The sequence below is a fragment of the Chironomus tepperi genome, unplaced genomic scaffold (genome assembly GCF_022539635.2).
Source record: "Chironomus tepperi strain 1889 unplaced genomic scaffold, CSIRO-AGI_Ctep_v1 contig_100, whole genome shotgun sequence".
NCBI lineage: Eukaryota > Metazoa > Arthropoda > Insecta > Diptera > Chironomidae > Chironomus > Chironomus tepperi.
The window spans coordinates 245,579-267,394 of NW_027226222.1; the positions used below are offsets into that span (position 1 = coordinate 245,579).

The following is a 21,816-nucleotide window of genomic DNA, read 5'->3' on the forward strand; positions in this document are numbered from 1 at the left end:
TTTCCGACCGACGGTTCATATTAAGACAATGACGAGAAAAAAATGCACATAAAAAATTTAAAATATCTAAAATGTCATAAATTGGAAGTAACATGCAATAAACCGCAATGTTATATGATAACGTCATAAAAATGCAGTAAAATGTCTTAAATGGGTCGCATGAAAATCCTTTGAGATTATTGATTTTTCAATGCGGGTGCATTATTGATGTGGTAGTCTACAAATTTGTCTTATGTTGTGTAAAGGTGTAGCTAATAGAAACAAAATTCCAATACAGAAATTTTTAAAAACAACTTTTTGTTAAATTCGATCTAATTTTTAATGTTTTCGTTATAATTGTTAACTTCTTTTAATTAAAGTGAAGTTTGTTGATTGTAAAATGCTGGAAGCATGGCAACATCCTCATTTTTCATAGCAATAATCACAACAATAAGTTTTATTTGCTTTGCGTTAAGTTGTGCTGCAGTTTTCTTGCCCGTTTGGGGCTATTTTAAAGACGAGCATGGGGGATTTGCATCAGATCATGGATATTTTGGTCCATGGAAAGTGTGTAAAGAATTAGCATATAATCGAGAAAAGTGCGGATCTCATGATACTGCGTCGCGTTTTAAACCTTCGAAATTTGTTTTAGCTAGTGGAATCGCAATTGTTTTCAGTACAATGTTTCTGGGAATTTATTGCATTCTCTCTGTTATTCAAATTGCTGCTATCTCATCGAGGGAAAAGATTGTGATGAAATATAGTTCACTAGTAGTTATCAAACTTATCCTGTCAATATTAGGAAGTAAGTATATTTATGAGCTATTTATAGAGCGCGCGCAAAATCAGGACATACTAATATCCTCATCAAATTATTTTCCATTCATTCAATTAAGCTGTCATGGCTATAGCATCTGCTGGCATGTTTGCAATACAAACTGACGAACGAAGAGGAGGAGTGTCATTTTCTGTCTCACGAGGAGTGTCTTTCTATCTCGTGATTATTTGCATAGTTTTATCAATCATATTGTGCGTACTTAGTCTTTATGACTTAATGTTTTCACGACGCTCTGGGGGTGATCCAACGGAAGTGCCTGACGTTACAGGATCACGTGCAATAACCTATGACAATCCTGGTTATCGAGAGGGTGATCAAAGTAAGTCACAGGACAAAATTAGTTCAGCTGTATATATGCTCATGTTCTAATTTAATTACAGATAGAGGAATTTCAATGACAGCATCGTCAGGAAAGCCATATGCTGGAAGTATTGGTTCAGTAACTACAACGATGACGTCAGTATCAAATGGATCAACATATACGGACGGGTCAGTATCAACAATAATGACATCACGCGGACCATTAAGGTCGAGTTTAAAAAAGCCCCGCCCGAAACCTGCCAATGATGATTTTGGTATCCAAAATCCGGGCTTTGGTACTTCACCTCGAATGGATCGAAAAAATAGTGTTAAAAAAGTTCGAATACAAACGCAAAGCACTGAAGTATGATTAATTCTATTTTTATATATCTTGATGAAGTATAATTTTTTTATACATAAGTGAAAAAGATCGATAACATCCACTTGATTCAAAATCTCTCTCAAATCTCATCTATCCTACGAAAGTGAAAATGAAAAGAAAAAGGAACAAAAAAAATATTACAAAAATTTCCAATGCTTGACAATAAGTAAGCTTCATATTATTATCATCTGACTTTAATTATCACATATTGAAGACATAAATAGGCAAACAGAAATACGTGAAATAGTATAGAAGTTAAAATGACATGTACGGAGATTTTGATTACTTAATGGAATTCAGGTTTTAAGATGCAATTTATGTGTAACATAAAAGGTGACGAATGTAATGTAATATGATGACCGAAATGGATATAATGCAATTTTTTTAGATAGTTAAAATATACCCAAGCACAAAAAAAATTACTGATAGATTAAATTAATGATTTAAAAGCAGTTCACATCGCAAAGCACAATCACCACCATTGATATGAATATCCATTATTGGATATACTTATTGTAGTTAAGCATTATATTAATAATTTTATGATAATAATAATTATAATGAATGATAATAATCGTTTAATTCACATTTTTCTGGAAAGTCAAATTGTAGTACCAAATTAAATTTAAGTACATCGCGCGCAAGCACATAACATTTCGTCTCCATTAAAAAATATGCACCTGTTGAATCTCTAGCTAACTAAATGAATCGTACCGTCCTATATATTATATCAATATGAATTATTACCTTTACTATGATATGTCCGTCCATGGAAAGAAAGTTTAATTTATATTTAATTATTATTTTTTATTTACACTTAGTGCCGTCCAATTTGGGCTATTGAAATTTTTTGCAATACGCCTGATTATGTTTTTAAGTTCTATATTCTTTATTGTCTTTAAATTATTTATTTTCGCCTATTATACTTGACCATATTTGCCTTTTTACTTCCTATTGTACATCAATTAGTTCAATTGATTGATGTTAAAAATAAACATGTAATGGATCACCGTGCGACGGATGATCCAAGCGCATTTTTGCCATCAATAATTTTGTCAGCCTTTTTAACGGTTTTCAAAATTTTGAATTCATAACGGTTTTCAAAATTTTTGAATTTATAACGCACTATTTTTTGAATTTTTTTATAACGTACTTTTAAAAATAATTCAATTGCAAAAATGCGCATAAATTGCTAATCAAAATGTGTTTCAAATGCACAAAAAATCTAACTTAAAAATATGCACTTAATTTTGAATCTTTTCTTTAAATTTTTTTTTATGTGACATAAAATTCTAATTTGTCACTATATGCTTCCATTATTAATTTTGTTATTTTTTTGAGAGTATTTCTATATCATTATTATTATTTGTTAAAAAGTATCTCTTCAATTCTTTACTGTCTGAATCTTTTTGAAAGATTATTCTTTATTTAACTGTCAGGATATAAATTAATTAATATTAGTTAATGATTTAGAATAGCAATCGAATATTTTTAGATTTATTCAATTAAAAAATCGTACTCGAAAAAGTAGAAAAAAATTTTTATAAAAACCTATTTCAAATTAATTAAATTAAATTTTTGATAAATGTTTAATGTTCGGAATTGAGGATCTGAAAGCTTTAGAATTCCATTTTGGATGTTTATGTGCAAATTGACTATAAACCGGGTAAACCACATACATCAATGCCAATTGTCAAAATGGAATTTTAAAGAGTTTTAAAAAAATTAAATCGATATCGATTTTGCATATATTTTACCTTTTTGGATGTCTTTTTTATCGGGAAAGAATGTCGAAATTATATAATACATGTCAAAATGCCTTTTCATATTCATATTGTAATGTTGTCGATATGACGAAACAAGAAAAAAAAAAACATAAAAGAAACTCAATAAAAAACATATTTTTTGTATAAGTGGAAAATCTATCGCTTTTTTATTTGCTTAAAATATTTGATGTTTCATAAGTGGGAAGCATTATGGACCATTGACATCAATGTCTTTTGTTTTGTAGAATTAACTAACAAATCATTTTTCGGTATTCCGTTGTTTCCCACGGAGAATGAAGATAATTACATGATCATAATTTCTATGGATTTAGGTAGGTAAGAATTGTTATCTGAAAATCCGTTAGAAATTTTTTTTGAAAATTTTTTAACGATTGCGCAAATTTTGAATTTTTTCAGTGGATTTTCCAATGACTGACTGACAAGAAGTCGAAATTGTTTTGAATGAGGAAGTTTTGGAAAATTAATTATTTTATCATTTTTCTCCTGTAATAAGCTATTCTATCAAAATGCAGCGATATCCAGAACAAATGTCGCCGACTCCTCGAAAGCCGCCAAGAGGAAAATACTCTCGAGAAACGGTAAATACTTGGAAAATTGTATTTTAATGTACAGTGGGTGTAAAAAAAATTATCAATTTTTATTGCATTTAGTATTCTACAACATCATCCAGTAATCTATTAATGTCAGTGATAAAAACGTTAGATGCTAGTGAAAATAATGAGGAACGGGAGAAAGAAAAGCTAAAAATAGAAAAGGAATATAAAAAGTCAGATAAGAGATTGGCTGAATTAGTTTCCCAACATGATTCAGAGTTAACTAAAGTAAGTATCAACTATTTTGTTTACTGTATCTAATTAATGATACTCATCTCATTCTAGACTATGCAATTATTTTCAAAAATATCGGGAGAAGTGGATTTTTCTCGAGAAAAAATTCGTACTGTCAGGGAAAATCTCCAAACTTGTAAGCAATTGCTAAGATGTCGTAGAGAGGAACTGAAGAAGCTCTATACTGATGCTGTGAAAAATAAGAATGTTATGCAGTATTTAGATCATATCAATGAACTTAGAAATGTAAATTCAACAAAATTTGCATCCACTTTGCAAAAGAAACATTACTTGAAGGCTACAAAAATGTAAGAACTTTTAATCCGTAGTTCCTTTGTATGATATAGTCAACTAATTTTTTCCGCTCATTTTAGGCTAATGAATGCAATAGAAATATCAGAGAATCAGTTGAAAGCGGTCGAAGGTCTTGATGAATTACGTCAAGATTTCCTTAATAAAAAAGTTCATTTGTACACAAGACTTGTTGAGGAAATGAATAAACATATTTACCACTCGAGCACGACAGAAGTTTTATCAAATTTTCAACGGAATAATTCAGCTCGTATCAGTTCTAATCATATTCAATCACCGTTTCAAAGAACGACAGTAAGAAAATCAGCTGACAGAATTGAAGCAAATACAAAGGCTAAAAAAGCATTGCAAGAAATTTCACAAAATGGATATGTTGAACGTGACTTGGAGATAATAGACGACATTACATTACTTGACCCGGACATTAATTCCACTTATTTTATTGGTATAATTGTTGAATGTTTTGCATTGTTAAACAAAGTGCCTGAATCTGTTGAGACAATGAAAGTTCAGATGCAATTTGAGTTACTAGCGATAGTTGAAAAGACAACTTCTTACATTATTGATATGCGACAACGTAGTGGTTTAGGACCAAAGTCAATAGTCGAAAATGGAGAATCTTACTTGATTGATGTTCCTTTCTTAGAGTTACTTGATCTTCTTTTTAAACAATTCCAATTGATTGCTGGCGCTCATCAAATGACATTAATGAATTATGGCAATGTCATAAAACGTTATCAATTAAATGTTAAATCGTACGATCTTACTGATTTTTGGGGACAAGTGCAAGCCGTTCTTCAGCTTCTTTTGACTGATTATCTTGACATTCAAAACACTGGCGATGACGAAATAAGAATAAGCTTTCCAGAGCAGCAAGTAAATATCAATACATTCTTTAGTCGACGAAAAAATACATCTAAAAAGACATTATTTCGATTTGATAAATCCTCACACACAACAGATGTTGTCAATTCTAATTTACTCGAAGTTGAGCATCGAGGACATTTTAGGAATTTATCAAATGTTTCAACATCGTCTGCAAAAGACATTATCACTTCAATAAGCAGTAAGAAAAGGCGTGAAAAGCTGTTTGTTTGTAAACCAGATCCGTCTTTAATAAGAAAGATTTTCATTCCAATGTTGGCATACATTCATACAATCGAGAGCAATGCAAATATGAAGAAAAATGGACAAGTGTCGAGTCTTCACGATTTTCTTACAACATATGTTAAAGAATCATATCTATCGCGCGGACATAATCGAAATTTGTCTATGACAATTGAATCATTATCAAAGTCTCAAGATGCATGGAAAGCAATCATAACTCCCGAAGACATGAAGAAATTAGGATTAAATCGGCCATTATTGCAATCGTGTCGAGTTGTTGAAAATTTAATTGTTGAGACAAAACAGCTAATTCAGGATTTACCATTATATCATGAAGATTTACTGAAAAATGTCTGTTCGTTATTAAAGACTTATCGCGAGACATGTCAAGCAGCATATCGTGGAATTGTGCAACCGGAAACGGAGGATAAGAGGATATATAGTGTGACGTGGTTGAAAGATGATGATATAAGTAGATTCTTAAAGACTCTGCCAAATTATCTCGATTTAAAGACAGCTAATGCGAAGGCAAAACGCGGAAGATTGAAAAATGAAATGTCGGAAGATGACAGCCCCACACAAATTCAACAACGTAATGTTCGTGAAGCAGAGATGCTTACAAGCAATTTAGGTGATGGCGGAATTTCCCATCACGAGATTTTAAGTGATATAGGAGTATTAAAAGAGTTGGCAATTTTACAAGAGAGCATGGAATGGTTTGCATATCGCATCAACGAATTTGCAACTGATTTAAAGAAACCAATTGCATGTGTATCAAAAAGTGCAAACATTTCTAATTTACCTGCAGAATTGACACAACCGATTGTCATTAAAGACGGTACTATAAGGGTGCTTACAAATTTGGCATTAGAGTTTGATGAGCTCGCTAATATCTGCTTACTGGTGCTTCATTTAGAGGTAACTTTAAACCTTGTTGACTTTTAATAGTTTTTAATTAATAATAAATATTCTCAGGTCCGTGTTCAATGCTTCCACTATTTGCGATCAAATTCATCTGATAAATTTAAGGACAATAATCCCAATAAGAATGATACTCTTGAGCCTGATACCAAAGTACTGAAACTCACAAAAGTCTTATCAGATCTTGATGAGGCATTTTCATCCACTTTACATCCACGTAAAACAAAGGTATTAGTTATTGGATTTAGCAAATATTTTCAAATTTTAATAATATCAAAAAATTTATTTACAGTACATTTTTGAAGGGCTAGCTCATTTGGTAGCTCGAATACTCATTATGACATCTAATTCGATGGAATCATTAGAAAATCATGCAATTCAACAAATGATAAGGAATAGTTTAGCATTACAGCAGACATTGAGTTCGATCACAGCTCAACGCGAGCATCAATTGGATCATGCCCGAAAATATTATGAAATGCTGTATAAGGAACCAGATGAAATCATTAAGGATATCAACGAAAAAGGTCCTAATTATAGTGAGCTTCAGGTATGAATGAAATTTATTTCCGAATATTCTTAAAATAACCCTGATTTTATTTGGTTTTAGTATTTGCAAGCCTTTAAACTTATTTGTCAAGGACGGACAAATGAAAATGGAGAAAATTTGCTTACAATTTATCAACAAAAGCTTAATAATATATTAGGAACAAAACAGCCATTGGGTGTGCATGTATAAAAAAAAAAAAGTTGGATCAACAGATTTCATTTTTCTCTCTTTTTGTTTGAAGAGGATTTAAATGTTGTAATATTTATGCTCTATATTCCGTTTTGTTACTTTTTATTTGTAAATGCTTCCTTTAAGTTAATTATGTTCAATTATTAATGATTATGTTGTATATTATATTATGTTCATTATGAGAAAAGAAGAAGAATTTTTTAAATGCTTGATTATTGACGTATTTATGCAGATGCAGGTAGATAAAACAATGTGCGACCAAATAAAAATAGTCTTTGGCTGATAAGAAATCAAAAAATATTAATCCACAATATAAAAAAAAATTAAAATTATATATTAGAAATTGAAATTGTCCTTTGAATAGCCTTTAAATGATTTTCGTTCCGTGAAATTCTGTTCAAGTTTGGTAGACTAGAACTACATGGAAGATTGAAAATTTGTGACAAATTGAATCAATAAAATTTATGAAAAGTCGCCGTATATTAAAAAAAATTGCAAAAAAAATAAATCAAATCTTATTATTCTTCTTCGTTCAACTCAGTCATAACAGATTCTCGACGTATTTTTATTTCCCCTTAGTCACGAGTGACCTCCTCTCAGTCGTACAACTTTCACTCAAATGAAAGTGAAAATGAAAATGCATAACAGAAAGGAAGAATGAAAAATACATCATTCGTGCTTGTTGTTGTAGACGAACTTTAAAAAAACTGAGACATGCGCAGGTGGTAGAAAAAAAAATGTGAATTTGTGTATGCGGTGCAATGTGTGAGGAGATGATGAGGAGAAACCCAAACAATCAAATATTTCGATATTAAAAAAAATCCTTAAAAGTTTATAGAAATATTCGTCAGTGATGTGACTTGATTTAGTAAAAAAAAAATGTCCAGCTACTCTTTCGTGCTCAACAACCTTTTTATGTCCAATAAGAAAAAATGTACAAAAGTTCTCAAAGACAATTTTTGCAATTTTTAACGATCAAAAATTTGAATCGATTGTAAACACTAACACTATGAAAGAAATTTGACAAAATTTTGATTTGCAAAATTTTCAATTTTTAGCTTAATTATATTAGTTCAGAATTATTTTAATTGCTTTATTGTTCACTAATATAAGTAGCTAAAGCTTAAAAACAATGGACTAATTGATATTTGCCTAAGAAATTGAAATTTTAATTTTATACATTTCTTTATTTGTGTTAGTTTTTTTGACAGTTTTGTTAAAAAATCAAATTTTTGAAAAATTTCTTTCATAGTGTTAGTGTTTACAATAAATTCAAATTTTTGACAGCTAACTTAAAGCGAGGCTTCATTTTTGACAATTCATAAAATTCAGTTGCAACACTGACCTTTATTACTCAATATATTGGATTTAAAATTGCAAAAACCTAAGATAATAAAATAAAAAATAATTTGCATAGCAAACTGTCCAAAGCTTAACATAAAAGAATATGATATGGTAATAAATCGTAGAATGCCGGTGCCGAAAATGTTAAACGAGTCCTCAAAATCGGCTTTTTATAAAAATTTTCGGACGTCTGCAAGTATTTATGTGTGGGTGTTTCATATGTAAGGATTCTGTTCTTTTCATTTCAATTCTCGCTCTCTCATTTCGAAAAAAAAAGTATAATAATATAAATTTAAGAGAGAATTCAGAGAGGAAATTTATGTGTAGGGTGAAGAACTTCACCCACTACACACAATTTTGTTATATCAAATTTTACACAAATTTTTTTTCTATATGATTTTTTTTTCTCTAAACCCGAAAAAATATTTCTTTTCCACTTTTTTTTTTCATTTTTTTTCTCTGTCGAAAAAAAAGTGTTTAGCTGATGTTCTGTCTGTGTGGTGGTGTGTATGTGGACTTGGGCTGTTATTCTGTTGTTGGTGAGAGAGACCAGTTTTTTTTTTGTGAAAAATTGAGAAAAATTTCACATTTTTTTTTCGGGGGCATATAATTCTTATATTCTTTCCAATTTTTTTTTTCAACAACGCTCGAGCGGTGTGTTATATTTTTCCCATTTTAGTTTAACATAAGTCCTGACTGTGTGGCAACGCGAAAATCAAGACACAGCAGAATATTTATTACTTTATTAGATCTTAAAGAAAAAAAAAATAACAAAAATATTAAAGGACATTTGTGCATAAAAATAAGAAGAGACACAAAACGCAAAGATTTATTAGAGACAGTTTCCAAAAACTTTAAAAAAGTTCATTTTTTACTTATTTTTAAATTAATTGAGAAAAAAATCAAAAACAGTGACAGACACTTTAACGTTAAAAAAATTTAAATTTTCAAAAAAAAGGAGAAAAATTTAAAAATTTAAATTTAACGGAAATTTTTTTTCAAAGAAAAAAAAGTAAAAAAAAATTGTTGTGTTGAAGAAAAATTAATTAAAAAGTTATGAATGGAAATGAAAAATGAAGAATTTTTTTTATTTCCAATAATTGTTTGGATGAGAAAGTAAGGCAGTGAGCAGTGTGAATTCATTTTTACTACCCTCAATTTTATGTTATTTTTTTTGGTCGTGGAAGTAAAAAGCGCGAAATGTGAAAATCGAAATAAATTAATTTTTGAGGAGAAACAGACAGAAAGGAATACAGAAAGTGGCATATATATTCATGAAGCATTTGATATCAGCCCTTAAAAATATCAAAGGAGCAAGAAAAAATTAAAAGTCATCGAGAAAGTTTTTCTTTTTTTGGTGTTTAGGTGTGTCCGAGGAAATTTATCAATTCTTATATATATATAAATTTTTTGTGTGGTGCCGTAGATGTGAAATGTGAACGACACATCCTGATATCATAAAGAGCATAGCAGAAAATAAAGGCAAAAGAGCACACAGAGCAGTAGAGAGCATTGAAGGGAAAGAGGCGATAGAAATAAAAACAAAAAGAAGAAGGAAATTTATTAAATTTTTTTCTCCATCCATCTACATCTCCTCCACCATCTGAAACGCCACAACACCACCGTTGTGATTATTCTTCATATAGCACAGTCAAAAAAAAGGAAGGAAGGGAATTTTCTTCTTCCTCAACATTTCACATTTGTTTCTGTCTCTCTGTGTGTGAGTGTTTGTGTGTGCATTTATATAGAAAAAAATTTGCTCAGTAAAAACAGCATAAAACGTCCATCCATCCATCGTACGGACCATCACGATGAATTATGATTGGATAATCCTTCGCGATCTAAATCATTAATTGAGCATAACAAGCAAACCTTTGCTGCTTACTCTCGGCTCTCAAAGCGACTCTAAATACACACAAAATTCTTCATACATACCTAACATCATCAAGTTGAGGCAATTCATTTTTTTTTGCTGTTACTTCTTTACACAAATTTTTTCTTCCTTCATATCTAAAGGAATAAGAAGAAGAATATACCCCAAAAAAATTTGATTTCTTTCCTCCATTCTCCAAAATATTTCGCTCTTTTCTTTCTTCTTCAAAGCTAAAAGAAAAGAAAAGTAAAATAAAAAAAAATCAACTAACAAAGCAAGCAACGGCAACATTTTTTGGTAAGTAAAAGAACAAAAAAAAAACTTTTCTTCTCTTCCAATTTTTTGATTTATTGTCAGACATTTATCATCGACATTTTTTTACATTCATTCATTTTCTTGCTTATGATTAAAATTGGAAAATTTATTCAGCCGCGCGCGAGCAATATCTAAATATCAGTCATACATTTGTGTATAGATAGAAATCTACACAGAACAGAAAAATAAATATGAGGATGGTTGGGGGTGCTGATCGCGGAGAGCAGAACAGAAAAAAGAAATTCCCATCAACATTATATATTCGGCAAGGTTGACGCACTCCTTTTAAGCTTCTTAAATGCGACAAAAGTTTTGATCCATTTTATAGATTGCTCTTTTGTATTGGATTTAATGGTTTGGAAAAAGATAGGTTTCCAATGAGAAACTGTGCCTTGATGGTCATGATCACACATTATAAAAGATGAAGTTGGATCTTAAAATCTGCTTCAAATAAATTTTCATTTAACAGCTTTTTAAAATTCAAAATTTGTAACGACTTCTTCAATTTAAATAATCATATTTTCATCCCCCTTGTTTGAATTTTCACATTTTTGTTTTGGAAAAGAAATTTTCATTAAAATTTGTCGGAAATACGATTCTAAAAAATCAACAAATTGCTGTGCTGTGTCTTGAAATAAAGATGATCACTAAGCAATCGTTAATACTTTCAGCTACAAAAGCACTGATGTGCCAACGAGATAAGTAAATTCTTATCGTATATTAAAATTGAAAACTTGAAGTTAACCGTGACATATTAACGTCTACGCCTTGCAGAACAGCAAAAGAAATATATTCATAAAAAAAGAAAAGAAATTCTTTTCGCGCATTCAAACCCATTCTTCATTTTCAGGGCCCATCAATGAACAAAAGAGAAACTATAAAATAAAAATTATTGATTCAACAAGGAAAAAAAATTCTTTCTTCCTCCTTCAAGCTTCTTTCTTTTCATTTTTATTTTGAAATAACATAAAAATCCTATTTTATGTGCTTTCAAAGAAATAACCTAAAAAAGAAGGGGTTTTAACTTTAAATATGAAAATGAGGAACAATTTGGGGTGGGGGGACTTTTTTTGGAGGGATTTTAAATATCTCAATCGACCGCAAGAAAGCGATTATGTTAATGGCATTTCATACACTCAAACTGGAAAAGAAGTGGAAAAGTCAGAAAGAAAATGAAATGTTAAAGGAACTATGAAGCTCACAATGAATGTAACATTAATAACCGAAAAACGAATATAAAACTTTAAAAATAACAAAAAGTTTTGTTTCTTCATTATAGTTTCAGTAATGGCTTGAGATTGCTTTATTGCTATTGTCATTTTTTTGATGTTTGGTGTAAGTCTGAGAATTTTTATGCCTTCAAATTTTTAATGACAAATTTTAACTACAAGCTTGAGGCATTTTTAAAACAAAATTGTACTAATTTAGGTACGAAAAAGAAACTAAATAATTTCTATGTTAAAATTTTATGGAACCGCTTAAATCGATTTTGCAGATAATATTTATGTCAAAAGTGAACAAAGCAAAACAGCCAAAAAGGTAAAATTATGTCATGGAAAGAAGCGTTCATTGATGGTGTCTGTCATTTGGGGGTAGCCGATGACCTTTAATTTAGCACTGTGCATTACAGTACCGTCGATGGTCAAAAATGGAATCCTCAACTTTAAGCTCTAATTAGATTTAACAATCTATTAAACTGTATTCATGCATATGATGATACTCGAATACATAAGGAACATGATTTTGATTGAGCATACTCAGGTTTGGTGAAATCCGACCTCAGTATGGCTGACTAGGCCTACGCCATATGACCTTGCGGATCAACTGCTTCAAAACGTGTTTAGAATTCTAGATTGACGTAAATTATGAATGAATCCTGAAAGAAATTCTTTAAAAGTTCTTGTATTATCGTTAAATCACATGACGATTTCATCAATGTCAACTCATAATCATTAAAGGAATTAACATAAGAAATTTTCATCGCTGAGAATTCATGAAAAGAAGGAAAAAAAAATTGATGTCATAATTTTCCTCCTGTATACTGAAAAAAAAAACATTTTAGATCACGAAACGAGCTTTTCGACAAAAGTTTAACGACTGACAATTTTTAATTGCCGTCACTCGGGCTTTATAATAATTTTTCTATAATATAGAGAGAGCAAAAATGCTCTAGGGAAGAAAGTTGAAAATAAAATTAATGAATGAATGAAAAGAAGGCATTGAAGCACAAAATTTTATAGCTCAATTAACCTGACACAGATTTTTTAGTGAGAGAAAAATTTATCGGATGGAAAAGTTTTGGAAAATTCTTTTATTTTTTCATAGTTTTTCACCATAATGTTGATAATTTTTTGTACAGAATAAGTTCACTGAAAATTTGTCGTGTATAGATTGTTAATAATAACTTAATTTTCATCTTCATCATATTCATAAAGCTATAAATAGTTCTGCAATCAACTCACTCTACTTCTAGGGTTTCTGGAAGCGGTTTTTGCAAAAACCGCAAAACGCCTTTTTGACCTTAAAATGCGGTTTTTGAAAAACCGCCGTTTTGAATGAAAAAACCGCAGTTTTAGAACTTTGTATGGAAAAAAATTCATTTAAATCCACAAAATGTAAATTTTTGAAGATAAATTCGAAAATTAATAAAAATTCTCTATTACCTTGAAAAATTTGACTAAAATCTTGCAAAATAGAAACAACAACTTTAATTTTAAAAGTTTTTACAACAAATAATTTTTAGACTATTTTATCAACCAATTTGGAACTGAATCTAAATAAAATTGAGGAAAATAGAAAGATTTAATACTTTTATGCATAAAACTTCAAATACAAATTTTTTAAAAATTTCATACATTTGTATGAAAATTGAAAACCGCAAAAAACCGCAAAACCGCGGTTTTTGAAATTTTGGAAAACCGCAAAACCGCGGTTTTGGAAAAACGCGGTTTTTCAGAAACTATCTACTTCCTCTGTTCTTGATTGCCACCCCAAATGCCTCCCTTCACTGAAACACAGCCGTTTTGTTGTTTTTCACTTTGATGCTTCCGCACTGAAGTTTTCTTTGTTGTGCTTCGACTTGCTCGATCATTTGGAATTCAAACGGAAAAGGAAAAAAAAATCTCCCTTCTAACCTGCTTCGATTTTCATCAACATCCTGCCTCCATTCTTCTTTAATTTTTGTTTTCCTTTCTAAATTAGGTAGCAGAAAAACCGTAAAAAATATTTGTTTGATAGAACTTTCAACATTTTTTTGAAGACTAAATCAACTGTTAGTTTTGTCTTTGATTTCTTTATCAATGCTTACACTGTTATAAAACCACGTGGTTGATGATTGTCCTCAAAAATTTAAAATTGAGCAATTTTTTCGGACTCATGAATATGGCGTTATTTCCTTATTGAGTTTGAACATTCCTTCTAATTACCATGCCAAAAAGCTTCTTCTAAATCTTAGACATCGAAAAAAATTCTAACTTAAAACTGGATTTCCTTTAATTATTTTATAGTCACTCAGCAATAGAGAAAAATGCGTTAATGGCAAATTTCCAGTGAAAAATTGTACCTGCTGCTAAGCAATAATATGTACTGTAAAGAATCTCATTCATATCAAATACACATCTAACAGAAAGTCAATCAACTGCACACAAACTAGATTATGATTTTAATGACTATAACAAAAAATCTTACGTATTTGATGCTGATATGCTTCATATTACCCTACTTATTAAATTTTACGATAGAAGGAAAGAAAAGTTCAAAAAAAATTCTGTTTTACGATTTCATTTCGATTTTTATGTGCGTAGCAAGTGAAAAACAAAAACATTCTTTCCTTTTCTTTCTTATTGATAAATTTCCCTCACATACGTGTAATATGAAATTACATAAGGGAAGGTGAGTTTCTGTACATAGCAGCAATAGTACACCTGATGGTCATTAAAGAATGTGGATGGAAAATTTTGAAGTGGAATAAATTATTAATCGACTCAATGAAACGTGATAATTGATTAGTTTAAGCTGTTTGGAAAATTTCCGATTAATTGGTTCCTTGATTAGTAAAAAAAATTCAAATTTTTCGATTTTGAGTAATTCTTTGGATTTATGCAAAAGATTTTCATGCTAAATGAACTTCATGTAATGTTACAATCGCAGGATCAAAGAAAAATTCCTTCAAAAAAGTGAAATTATAACAATTTTCTAATTTGAAAGTTTTGCGAGTGAAAAAGGGGAAATTGAATCTTCAAGTGGATTTTCCCAATTAGTTTATTCTCAATTATGCACATTTAAATCAATACAGATTAAATCTTAGCTTATGTTGTACAGTTTAAAAACAATGAAGTTGATTTTAACAAACATATTTATTGTTTGACGATTGTAAACAAAGTGAATTTTCCTATAAAAGGGGTGTTCAACTTTAAAATCCAAATCAAATGTCAATTAAATTTAAATATTAAACGACCGTTGATGTATAATCTAACAAATTTATTAGTTCCCAAACAGATCTTCAATAATATTCCACAAAAATAGAAAAGAAATTAGCAAAATATTTCAAAAGAAGTAAGTGGAATTCTAAATCCACCCTCACAGCAATTTATCATTTTTATTCTTATTCCAATGACACAACTTATGAATCATATCGTAAACCAAAGGAAATTTTTAGTTTTTCTTTTTTACTTTCGATAGAAAAAAAATAAAGTTAAGAGTACAAAGGAGAAATAATCATGTAGAGGAAAACCAAAGTGAAAGCAGCAGAAGAAATCTAAAATAAAAATAAAATTTAGGGGACGATAAAAAGAAAAGAAAGAAAAAAAAAATATAAAAATGAAAATAATTTCTCAATTGGGGGAGAGTAAAGAAGAAAAGAAAAGAAACTATAAATGTTTACTGTTGTCAGGACTGTGTGTGTGTATGTGATACATATATGAAACTATACATGTGCGGCTGGATAAAAAAAATAGCAGGCATGAAAAACCATTCATCCGAAGAGTGGAAGAGAAAGAAAAACTTTGTGCTGAAAAATTTCCTCATTTATTGTCCTTCGGTCGAATGAGAATTTTTTTTTTTCAATTTCTCTTTATATGATCCAATTCCGCATTAAGTTTTTATGAATTTTCTTTTCTTTCCATCTCTCATATGACGACGACGACGACGACGATGATGATGATGATATGTTTGTGCCTTTGTGTATTTTGTTACTGACAAATGTACAGCACAAAAACTGTAAGATAAATGTGAAAATAAAACAAGTTGTATAGACAACAGAAAGGAATCTAGGGATGCATTGACTTCTTTGTCAGACAATTTTAATTGCTATTTTCTATGTGTACCTAAATAAAGGCACAAAACTGCCTATTAAAGCTTTAAACATTTTCGAACTGGATCTTTCAAAATGACAATTAAAGTCACCCAAAACGGAAATTGATCAACATTTATTTTCCAAAAAATTGTGCTAAATTTTTTTTTTTCGTGTTGCCTCACACTGTACATAAGTTATACATTCATCTATCTATTCGAATGAAGGAAAATATAGTTGTATACATATTTGAGTGGGTGTATGGCAGTAGCAAGAAAGAAATGAAAATGAAATGAAATTCCACCCCTTACTCTCACTTATTCAATTCTATTACTGCCGCTGCTCCCGTAATGAAAAATTAGAAGAAATCAATAGCATAGCATCTATAATATTTTTATTATTTTTCATACTTTCTTCACTCCCTACTCACACTCTTGGAAGAGAATAATTCCGCCGCGTATCATATGTGTGCTGTATACATACATTAAATTATATATTGAACCTCATACCCTATAGCGAAATTTCATGTATGTAATTTCACATTATTTTAGTGTCAGAATCATTGTCAAAATGGCAGAATGCCGGTCCTCAAATCTCTTGAAAGTAAAATTATGATGTGAATGTGTCTTCATACACAACAAAAAAGAATAATAAGGAACAGAATTGTGGAGAAAATTTTCATTTCATATTGCGAATGTGTGTTTGTTGTGTGACACAAAAGCCTTCAATGTGACATAAGCTGGAAGAAAAGAAAGTTTGTCTTTTCGTTCATTTTAACAAATTTCTGCCGCTTTTTTTTCGCTTATGGGCTGCTTATGTCCTCCCCGAGTTACCAACTCAGAATATTGCTTGCCATCCTTCAAACACACATTCTCATCATAAATATTTTTTCTTCTCTTTCATCCTTCTTCTCTCATGCTGCTGCTGCTGCTTGTTTGCCTTTGCCTTCTTCTCATAGCAATTTTTTTAATAATAATTTTCCTTTCCTTTACTCTGTGATGCTAAAAAGTTTTTCCATTTTTATGGATCCCAGAAAAAAGAATTCTTGCTCTTCTCTCGTTCTACTTTGGGCAATGATTGTTAGTGATGTTAGAAGAAGATGAACAACTTTTGTGGTTTTAATAAACTCACCTTTAAATGACAGAGTGCTGTTTATTCTTTTTGCTGTTGAAAATGTCTCTCTATACAGACAAAAAAAAAGTATTTTTCCTTTTTTTCATAAAATGTAAAAAAAAGTTAATCAATTTTAGAGAATTTGTTCCTTTCGGAGATGCTTTGATGAAATGTTCTTTGTCTTCTTTCACTACGATAATTGACAAATTTATCAAACCATCCCCACAGTGATAAGTTATACACAGCATACTGTTATAAATTTTATGACTCAATGTTTAAGAACAACGCAGTTTCAGAATGGTTTTTTCCAGTTAAAACTGAGATTTGAATTGTCTCAAGTTCGTGGAATTTCTCATGTCAGGGTAAATTTTGGAGTTTGGATATTGTAATATAAAAAGACTAACTTGAACAGACAACAAGCATGCTCAAAACAGAGTATGCTTAATTATATTGATTGAGTATACTCATGAGTACGCTAATTTAGGTGAGTATGCTTATTGACTTCAAAGAAAATGTTATTACTCGACCATAGGTCCAGCTATTTACAAAACATCATGTCAAGTTGTCAAGTTTTGTAACAGAAACTGAGAATTTGTCAGTTTGAGATGTAAGAACGAACATGAATGATGTAGTTAGAACAAGAAGGATACGAAAACTATAAATTCACCATGGAAAGCTTTACTAGAACGGACTTGGATACTTTGCAACTTGCTGATTAATTGCACTTAAATCTGACATGAACACTGATTCTAAAGACTTAAAGAGTTTTTAATTGCTGTGGAGGTAGCTCTTATGTATCAAATATCATAGTTAAAAATCATAGCTGTAATACTTAAAAGATTCTTTACTAGAAACGCAAAATATGAAAGAACTAAGAAGAAAGTAAAATTTTCTCTATATTTAATATTTGCTCCCGAGCAACACAGCGTGTTCGCTATGGCGACAGTATGTCGCAGAATTAATATTAGGACACGAAGTAGACCTGAAGTTACAAGACTGATTTAAACCCATTTTGCGACAAAAAACGCAGATCACCGTATTGCACTGCTCGGGTTACATACAAAAATATTATAATATAGTTTCCTATTGTGTCATGTTATGATAAAGCTGTGGAAAGAAGACAATTCACATATGTAGTCAATGAAGCAAGATGAAATGAAAAATTCTTAAAATTTTTCATCTTATTCCCAAAAAATAAATTTATCGTGTTGTGTCAAAAGAAAAACGTATTGTATCCTTGCGTATATGTGTATAAAAGACATAAAGAATGTTATTTACGTGTGTATAAGATCCAAAATAAAATATATTTTTAAGGAAAAAAGTGTGAGGCATGCAATACGAGATTCGTGATGATGACGATGGTTGGCATTGTTTCATTTGTATTTATTTATTTCATTTTATACTATTCCACTTCAACAACAAACATTTCAGCTCTCCATTCTGCCTTGGTGGGGGTTGTTATTGCTGCCCCATATAGAATTTGTTTTTACAATGGCAACAGCAGCAGCAACAAAACGGGAAATGAGTGAGAGAGAGAGGTTGAAGCACAAAAAATTTATTATCTAAATCAACTTCTCCATTCAAAATGTGAACACATTTTGTGCTGATTCTACCGTCACATAGTGAATTTAACCACATACAGTGTTATGATTTTTTATATGCTATGCGTAAGCATGCAAAGCATGATCCAAAACATTTTGAGTGATATATTGCATGGGATATGTATTCGAATGATGATAACAGAATAGTCAGGAAGACAATCTTTTTCATACTAAAATGACTGATGAAGTTGATCATCCGTTTGCTTACTTACATTTGCCTTTAAGCTTTATTTGCATACATTGTCGTTATTACTATTGTTGTTGCTGTTCCTTTATCTCTCGCATATTTTTATGATTAATTTTTCACAATTTCCGTCCGAAGTTTCTCCGTCCATAGAACTTCCTTGAAATTTAATTATGTATATTTTTGGCATGCAATTTCATGCCTCGTAGAGAGAGCAAAAAAAAAAAACTAAATCACTGTTTAGCCATCCCACAATAGCCCACCAATTGCTCATTACTCGTTACCACAATATTGCCGTCATCAAAATACAACCCAAATGTTGTTTCATCTCCATATATTTGTACCATTAAAGAGAGTAGAAGATGAACGTATGTGGTGTGATTGAGGAGCATGCATGGAAAGTAAAAACACAAGCTAAATATCCTGAAGAACCGTAAAAACACATATCAACATATTTTAATTAAAAACTTGGAAATCACCGAGAGTGAGAAAGTCAGAGAGAATTGAGGGGGAGGTAGGGCCATGTGAGAGAGACATACAATTTTATATCTATCTATCCATCTCTCTATCAGGCTTGATTTTTATATACTGAAGGCCATAGTACACAATACATGCAGTGAATTTATCTGTAGAGCATGAGAATTTTTTTTTTTCATATATTTACCAAGGAGGACGGAAGAAAAGCAACAACAGCAGCAGCAACTACAAAAAATTTCTACATGTTCACAAAAATAAATTACATATTCCTACGTTTAGGCTGAATTAATGGAGTTCGTTTTTGATTTTTCGATATTTGTTCGAGATTTCTAGGGCAGGAACTTCTATTTTTGAGCATACTACGACTAGCTTACATTTGAAAATATTTTGATTTATAGCACAGAGACATCATCTGTAAAGCACATCCATAATGACATCATTCACAAATAGAGCTCTACATCGAATGAAAAAAAAAATTGCTTGTTGGAACTCTGCATACATAAAAAAGATATACATTTTTTTGACCGCGAGGCAAATATAAAGAAGAGAAGAGAAAGGAGGAAAAAAATTTCCAACATGTTGCAATGAGGGAATTTGATAAGAGCCAGCCTGACGATCCTCCATAATCTCTATGCGTCGTCCTTTTAATATACATTTACTCTTTTTTAGCCTACTTATCTTCATTTCTATTGTGTTGTGTACTTTTGCTTGAATTTTGCGCAGTATCTCACCCTCCGGCTAGTCAAAAAGAATATTTCATACAACATACATATCTCTAATGATATTAATTTTAACTTCCAATCGATTTTTTTTCTATCTATATGTACTTCCATCGGGCAAATATTCTTCTTTTCTTTCTTTTCGCACCATCGCGATTCATATTTTTTTTTAACATTGAAGTAAGCACACACAAAAGACAGAAAATAGAACGACGGGGGCAAATATGTGTTGATAAACCTGTGTCAAAATTTATAGGAGGTGGGAACGCAGCTGATGATAAATATATATGTGAGAATTTTTTTTCACAGGTACCGTCATGTATGATAAATATTTTCACATAAATGTAAGGAAGAATAGATTTACAAATTTTACAGGAAATTTGATATTCTTTGAAGTGCCAATGATGATGAGAATGATAAAAGGCATGCGAGATAATTCGTTTAAAAAAATTTAATCGATTACAGTGTGTATGAAGGATTAGATTACATTGTTAATTTTGGTAATATTTCGCATTTTGGATGTAACGGGAAAGATATAAAAAATTTTAGCGCATTTCTCAAAATAAATTCACTTTGATCGGCTGGGTGGATGACTGATAGAACTAAATCTCAACAACCAAATATCGTTAAGAGCTTGGATTTGTAGCATTAGTTCCGTCCTTTCGATTTACTGGCTTATCTCTTGATTAGGTAACTTAAAACTATCTCAAAATGCTTTAATTAATGGATTTAAAATTTTTAATCCTCTCGGAAAGTTTTCCCTTAATCAAAAATTTGAATTTTGAATGACCGTTAATTTTCAAAAAAATTTAACTGTTTTTATTTCACATACTTAGTTTCAAACAAAAATGCGCTCGAGTTCCTTCGATAAAACGAAGATTTTTCAACAGTTTTTAAGGAGAGATCCGAGTTTTAAGGTGATACATTCTGATTAAATTCTACGAGCTCTAACTCATTAAATTTTTAGACGCATTAAAAAGGCACAATAGCGGTTTGTGGGGAATTTTGTTGACTTAAATTTTTCTTTTTGAATTTCTCAAAGGGAAATTTCAAATTTTTAAAAAATTATTCCTAAGGAGGAATCTTTATGAAATTAATGAAAACAACAATTTTTATTTAATTAAGCCTTGAATGTAATTAAAAATTTTCGAAAGAAAAAAGAATTAATCTTCATAGAAGCATTCTTAACTTGATAAGAAATAAATTCGATTCAAGGTTTTTATAAATCCTTTTTGAAGGATCATCCAGATTTCCCTCATAAACGATATGAATCGTAGTAGATATCATGAAATTTTAATAAAATTTAAATATGTTAATTAAAAAGTTCCACTTAAAAAAAAGTAAAGGTGAAATTTTTATTAATCATAATTTTCCCTCCTTTCGTCCTTTACATTCGCATTACGGAAATGATTTTTTGACTTTTTAGTAAAACAATTTTCATAAAGTCCTCCATAAGCTATGCGTAATTTGAATTTTAGATTTTTTATACTGTTTACTACCCTCATCCCACCACTCCACATCACGTCGTGTTCTCTTTTTATAACCACGATTTTCAATTTTCATAAATTTTCTTTCTAATTCCATCGCCCGTTGTCGTGCGTTTTTCAAAATAATTTTCATTTTTATTTTATTTCATTTCATTTTTTTTCCTTCTTTTGTTTTGTAAAGCTTGAAAAAAAAAACGCGAAAATGTTAAAAAGGAAAGAAA

At 30.4% G+C, this 21,816-nt stretch overlaps 3 protein-coding genes across 3 annotated transcripts in view; all 3 read left to right on the forward strand.

Annotated features, from left to right (window-relative positions):
• The first annotated feature begins 240 nt into the window (after positions 1–240).
• Positions 241–2,557, forward strand: LOC139087192 (uncharacterized). Its single transcript, XM_070635934.1, has 3 exons — positions 241–784; positions 876–1,136; positions 1,198–2,557. Exons 1-3 carry the CDS (start codon positions 391–393, stop codon positions 1,485–1,487), a joined length of 945 nt encoding a protein of 314 aa, XP_070492035.1. The 5' UTR covers positions 241–390; the 3' UTR covers positions 1,488–2,557.
• Positions 2,558–3,698: 1,141 nt separating this feature from the next.
• Positions 3,699–7,694, forward strand: Sec8 (Secretory 8). Its single transcript, XM_070636029.1, has 7 exons — positions 3,699–3,864; positions 3,937–4,107; positions 4,165–4,421; positions 4,488–6,450; positions 6,508–6,681; positions 6,746–7,003; positions 7,064–7,694. The coding sequence occupies exons 1-7, from the start codon at positions 3,793–3,795 to the stop codon at positions 7,190–7,192; spliced, it is 3,024 nt and encodes a 1,007-aa protein (XP_070492130.1). The 5' UTR covers positions 3,699–3,792; the 3' UTR covers positions 7,193–7,694.
• A 2,912-nt stretch (positions 7,695–10,606) lies between these two features.
• Positions 10,607–21,816, forward strand: part of LOC139087338 (uncharacterized) — a 29,870-nt gene continuing 18,660 nt past the window's right edge. Inside the window, exon 1 of the mRNA XM_070636125.1 lies at positions 10,607–10,706. The gene's annotated coding sequence lies outside the window, so the exon portion shown is untranslated. The remainder of the gene's footprint in view (positions 10,707–21,816) is intronic.